The following is a 5,946-nucleotide window of genomic DNA, read 5'->3' as shown; positions in this document are numbered from 1 at the left end:
TCAGTTATAGTATATGAGTATTCCCCATCTTTTCAATTTTATTTATGAATTAGCTTTCACATCAATTTATTATCTTTAGTATGCTCATGATCATGCCAGCAGGGTTAGCTTGGGATCACTTGTGGTCCTAGGTCCCGTGTCCGCGTCTTGGGGGTAGCTCGGGGCGTGACATATAGAGTTAAAGAATTTTGGACAAAAAATTTAACTATCGGGTATCCTGATGATCCTTTTGTGGCTTATGATTATATGATGTTTCCACCCTCTCATATCAAATAAAGGTGAAATTTTGGTTTGTTTTGGATCTAGTAAAGTCATTTACAAAATCTCAATTTACATCTATGAATGGAGAGAACTGATTTAGGGGAAATAGGGAGAAACGAAAGAGATGATCTTATTCATTGATCATGCTTATGGAGCATGTGCACTGTACATCAATATATATAGTTCAACTAATTTCCTAACTACCTTTACAACCAATGTTATACTTACCTAACTAATGGAATTAAGTCACGCCTCTGTCCACATTATCTTCAATACTCCTCCTCAAGCTAGGTGTGGTGAAGACATTCAAAACACCTAGTTTGGATAGTAAAAAATCATGTTGCAACTTCCCCAAAGCCTTTGTCAGTATGTCTGCCTGTTGGTCTCCTGTAGGAATGTAGATAGTGCTAATCAACCCTTGTTGAATCTTTTCGCGAATAAAGTGACAATCGATTTCAACAATCTGAATGGCTGCTTTATTATCACAAAATACAGCTACTGGTTCTTTAACATTGATGCCCAACTCTTTAAACAAGTTTGTCACCCACACAATTTCAGCTGTTAGACAAGCTAGGCTCTTATATTCTGCTTCTGCAGAGCTCCTTGAAACTGTAGGTTGTTTCTTGGACTTCCAAGAGATAAGATAGTCTCCCAATTTTAACAAGTATCCAGTAACTGATCTCCTTGTGTTTGGGCATGCTACCCAATCTGAATCACAAAAACCAGTCAACTTCATATTCTTCTGTGAAGACATCAATAACCCCAAGCCTGGTTGATTTTTATGGTATCTAAGAACTCTGAGAGCAGCCTGCCAGTGTTGAACCTTTGGCCTTTGTAGAAACTGATTCAAAGTTTGCACTGTGTAGGCAATATCAGGTCTAGTTATTGTCAAGTATAGTATCTTCCCAATCAACCTTTGATATTGGGAAACATCATGATATAACTCCTCCTCACCACACGTACCTTCAGAAGCTGTAGTGAGTTTCATATTGCATTCTAGTGGAGTAATTGTTGGCTTTTCTGCAGTGATGCCAGCCTAAACTAGAAGTTCTAAAGCATACTTCCTTTGGCTCATTAGGATTCCCTTTTTAGATTTGCTAAATTCTATCCCCAAGAAGAATTTCAACTGTCCCAAATCCTTGATTTTAAACCATTTATGCAGGACATCCTTAGTGGCCTGAATAAGAGCAACATTGTTCCCAGTGATAAGAAGGTCATCAACATAGACCAATATAATGACTAAATTGGTACCCTGCCTTTTTGTGAATAAAGAATAATCCAAATCACTTTGATTGTATCTAGTCTTCAGCAAGGCTTCAGTAAGCTTAGAATTCCATTGTCTGGAAGCTTGTTTGAGTCCATAAAGAGACTTCACAAGCTTACATACCATAGGTGTAGTTCCTGCTACCTGCAAGCCTTTAGGCAGTTCCATGAATACTTCCTCTGTAAGGTCTCCTTGTAAAAACGCATTGTAAACATCCATTTGATATATATACCAACTCTCTGCAGCAGCTAAAGCAATGACAATTCTGACTGTTACCAGCTTCACTACTAGACTGATAGTCTATCCCAGCAGTCTGATTATACCCTTTAGCCACTAGTCTATCTTTGTACCTTTCAACAGTGCCATCAACCTTATGTTTGATCTTAAAAACCCATTTGCATCCTATCACAGGCTTCCTTTGTGGACAAGGTACCAGGTTCCAAGTACCATTTTCCTTGAAGGCCTGTAATTTTTGTTGCATTGCATCTTTCGACTTATCATCTAGTAGTGCCTCTACATAGGACTTAGGTTCAGTGACAACTGAGAAATGACCTAAACAAGCTTTGTATGTAGGAGATATAGTCTGGTAAGACACATAGTTGGATAATGAATGAGGGTTATGGCCCTTTTTTGTAGTAACATAATCATGATGCCAGGCTGGTTTGATAACTGCTCTACTGGACCTTCTTAGATCAGGATGTAGGATTGTGTGTTCATTAGTACCATCATCAGTATCTATTGAGGCTGGCACATTAGGGACAATATCTTCTTCTGTAAGTGGAGTCTCTTCAGGTTCATTAAGCTCCATTTGAGCTGAATCAAACTCTGATGACTGAGTGAGGTTTGGAAACAAGGGAACTGAACCATCTGAACTATCATGTTCTTTAAAAGGGAAAACTGATTCTTTGAACACTACATCTCTACTAACCAATAATTTCTTGTCAAAAATGTCAAAAAGAATACAACCTTTTTGAGTAAGAGAATACCCCATTAGCACACAAATATTAGCTCTAGGTGAAAACTTATCTTTTCTGACAAGTGTGGTAGCAAAACATAAGCATCCAATAGTTCTAAGATGATCTAGTTTAGACTTTCTTTTGTAAAAAACTTCATAAGGTGACTAACCCTTTAATGTGGGATTAGGCAGTCTGTTAATTAAATAAACAACTGCTATGACACATTCTCCCCAAAATCTAATGGGTAAACCTCATTGAAACCTGATAGCCCTTGCAACCTCTAAGATGTGCCTATGTTTCCTTTCCACCACTCCATTTTGTTGTGGAGTGTGTGGACAACTGCTTTGATGGACAATTCCTAAAGAATCAAACAAATCTTTACATTCAGTGCTAAAGAACTCACCACCATTATCTGACCTAACACTCTTTACACCACAATTGAATTGAGTCTTAACCATATTAAAAAAAAGATCTCAGAATTGTGACAAGATCAAATTTCAGTCTAAGCAAGTATAACCATGTAATTCTGGAACAATCATCAACCACAGTAAGGAAATATCTGAAACCAGCATGAGTTTGTACTCTAAATGGTCCCCAAACATCAATATGTATCAAGTCAAATATAGAGGTACATCTGGTAAGTGACAAAGGAAAAGGCAACCTTGTTTGTTTTGCTAAAGGACATACAAAACAGTCATCAATGTGATTATTTACAGTTGGACCTAATTTCTATAAAATAGTAGAAGAACGGTGACCAAGTCTTCTGTGCCATAACATGCTATCATTCTTGGTGACTTTGAGGTGCATCAATTTTCCAGCAACTTGATTAGTTCTTTCAGCACCATGGTTCAACAAGTAATAAAGGCCTCCTGTCTCTTTACCAATCCCCTTGACCTTCCCAGTTAACAGGTCCTGAAAGACACAAAACTCAGGGAAAAATCTTACTGAGCAGTGTAATTGCCTAGTTAATTGAGAGACTGATAGCAAATCATACTTGAAATCAGGGACTATTAAGACATTAGTTAAGACATCACCAGTGCTCCATTTAAAACTACTAGTGTGAGATATTAAGGCAGTACCTCCATTGGGTAATTGTACATAGTTCTGACCTCCTTGTTCTAAAGAGACTATATCAAATAGATCATCTAATGAGGCTGTAGTGTACTTTGTTGCTCCAGAATCTATCACCCAATTTTTAAGCTTAATGCTGTGAGAAAAGGAATAGCCCATACCTTCTTGATTGACAACAGGAGCATCAGTGTGTTCTTTGTTCAATAACATGAGAATTTGACCATACTATTCCTGAGTGAATGTGGGAAAGGCTGAACCAAGTGAATCATCTTCAACAGCATTCACATTGGCCATTCTATTTCCCTGATTCCCAGACCTTTCAGGTTGTGCTCCAAACTTCTTCTTGAATTTATAGTCTGGTGGATAGCCAACCACTCGATAACATGTCTCCTTAGTATGATCTTTCAACTTGCAAACTTTACATTGCAAAGTATAATCCCTCTTTTGCTTATATGAGGATTGTTGATGTCCTCTTCCTGCATATAATGCAGTAAAGGTGGATGCACCTACATCTCCTCCTGAGTAAGGATTATTGCCAACAAACTGTCCTCTTGAGTAAGGATCATTGCCAACAAACTTCCTATGATGATTTTTTCCAGCATACAACAATGCAGTAGGTGGTTCTAAAACACCTCCTTGGTACGAACCAGTAGCCATTCGTTGGCTTTCATCAGAAATAATCATTGAATAAGCCTTGTTTACAGAGGGTAAGGGAATCATCACAAGGATTTGACTACGTGCCTGATTGTAAGACTCATTTATCCCATGAGAAATGCAAACAATTTCATGTACTGCAAGTGACTAGCATAGACCATTGATTTATCACAACCACAAGAAGGAGGTGCGACCAAAGCATCAAATTCATCCCAATGTAACCTCAATCGTGTGAAATAAGCAGAAACAGAAGATGTACCTTGTGTGATAGTACAAATCTCACAATGTAGCTGGTAACCTCGCGATCCATCGACCTTGTCGAATCTCTCCTTCAAATCAACCCATACAGTAGCAACATCAGTTGCATAGATGATTCCACTCATTAAATCCTTCAAAACAGAGTTCAAAATCTATGATAGCACGAATGCATTACACTTTTCCCATTGTTCTTTCAAAGCATTGTTGTAATCACTCTTCTTACAGGTACCAAAAACAAAACCTACTTTACTTTTGGCTCGGAGAGTTAGGAGCATCGATCGACTCCATAACGAGTAATTCTCCACGCCTGTAAGCTAGATAGTTGTTAATGAAGATCCTGGAGTGTCAGATTGCAGGAGATACATGGGATGATTGTGGTTCTTCTCGACATCTACAATTGTGTCAGTGCTCACCATAATTCCCAAAACCAGATCACAAAATACTCAAATAACTTGCAGAAAAAGATCGTTCACAATTAGAGATGAATCAATTAATGATTAGTAGCTCTGATACCATGACAAAATCTCAATTTACATCTATGAATGGAGAGAACTGATTTAGGGGAATAGGGAGAAACGAAAGAGATGATCTTATTCATTGATCATGCTTATGGAGCATGTGCACTGTACATCAATATATATAGTTCAGCTAATTTCCTAACTACATTTACAACCAATCAGAAATGTACACCTGTCAATCTAACAGAATTAGTTATACTTAACTAACTAATGAAGCTGAAAACTAACTAATGGAATCAAGTCACGCCTCTGTCCACATTATCTTCAATAGTCATGACATATTCTACTTCACTTGATAAAAAAAGTAACATCATGACATACAATCCAAAGGATGACTCTTTCAGATATTCAAAGGTTATTAACTTTAACTTTGACGGTTGGCGTATGGTGGGAATCTACGTTGAAACCCTAGTCTGTCCTTTATCTGCAGAAGGGAGAAAGAATGCAACAAAAAGGAAGGTTGGAAAAACTCAGGTGAACAACAATTAATCAACAAATGACTTGTAAGAGTTGCAGTTTGTGCATTTCCGTCACATTCTATTGAATTTTGTTTGTTATCTCAAATATAAACAATGCATATGTAAAGGGCGTCTTTAAACCATATTGCTCGAGGATATCGTTAGTCATTTTCCCTTCATGCTCTACTCTTATGAAGCAATAATTTTGTCTTCTACTTCAAACTAAGGGTGTAGTATGTATTTAAAATGTAAAGGCTGGTGGGGTGATGGGTGTGGGGATGAAGGTGAGATGTGTTGAAGAACTGTGAGGACACAATCGATGTGGAATGACACTTAGAACTTGTATTCTCTGCTTCCACTAGAGAAGTCATTTTCGGAGAACATTTTCTGGAAATGTGGATTGTCATAAGTTGAGCTTGTGGCTTATTATTATCATGTCCCAAATGTAGTTGGTAGGGAAACAGAGCTTGTCTATTTGCTACTGGAATATGCTAATAGGCCAGTCA

At 37.7% G+C, this 5,946-nt stretch overlaps 1 protein-coding gene across 1 annotated transcript; it reads right to left on the bottom strand.

Annotated features, from left to right (window-relative positions):
- Window positions 1-502: 502 nt before the first annotated feature.
- LOC125823124 (secreted RxLR effector protein 161-like) lies at window positions 503-1,249 on the bottom strand. The gene has a single exon (XM_049502546.1). The coding sequence runs from the start codon at window positions 1,247-1,249 to the stop codon at window positions 503-505; it is 747 nt and encodes a 248-aa protein (XP_049358503.1).
- Between the last annotated feature and the right edge of the window lie 4,697 nt (window positions 1,250-5,946).

Source organism: Solanum verrucosum, unplaced genomic scaffold, assembly GCF_900185275.1.
Source record: "Solanum verrucosum unplaced genomic scaffold, falcon-dt-bn FXZP01000199.1, whole genome shotgun sequence".
In the NCBI taxonomy this organism is placed as follows: Eukaryota; Viridiplantae; Streptophyta; class Magnoliopsida; order Solanales; family Solanaceae; genus Solanum; species Solanum verrucosum.
Note: the sequence above shows the minus strand (reverse complement) of the source record. Positions and strands in the feature narration are given on the sequence as shown.

Bases quoted from the DNA above. Each gene is read 5' to 3' on its own strand.
- LOC125823124 (XM_049502546.1), bottom strand. From the start codon at position 1,249: ATGAAACTCACTACAGCTTCTGAAGGTACGTGTGGTGAGGAGGAGTTA.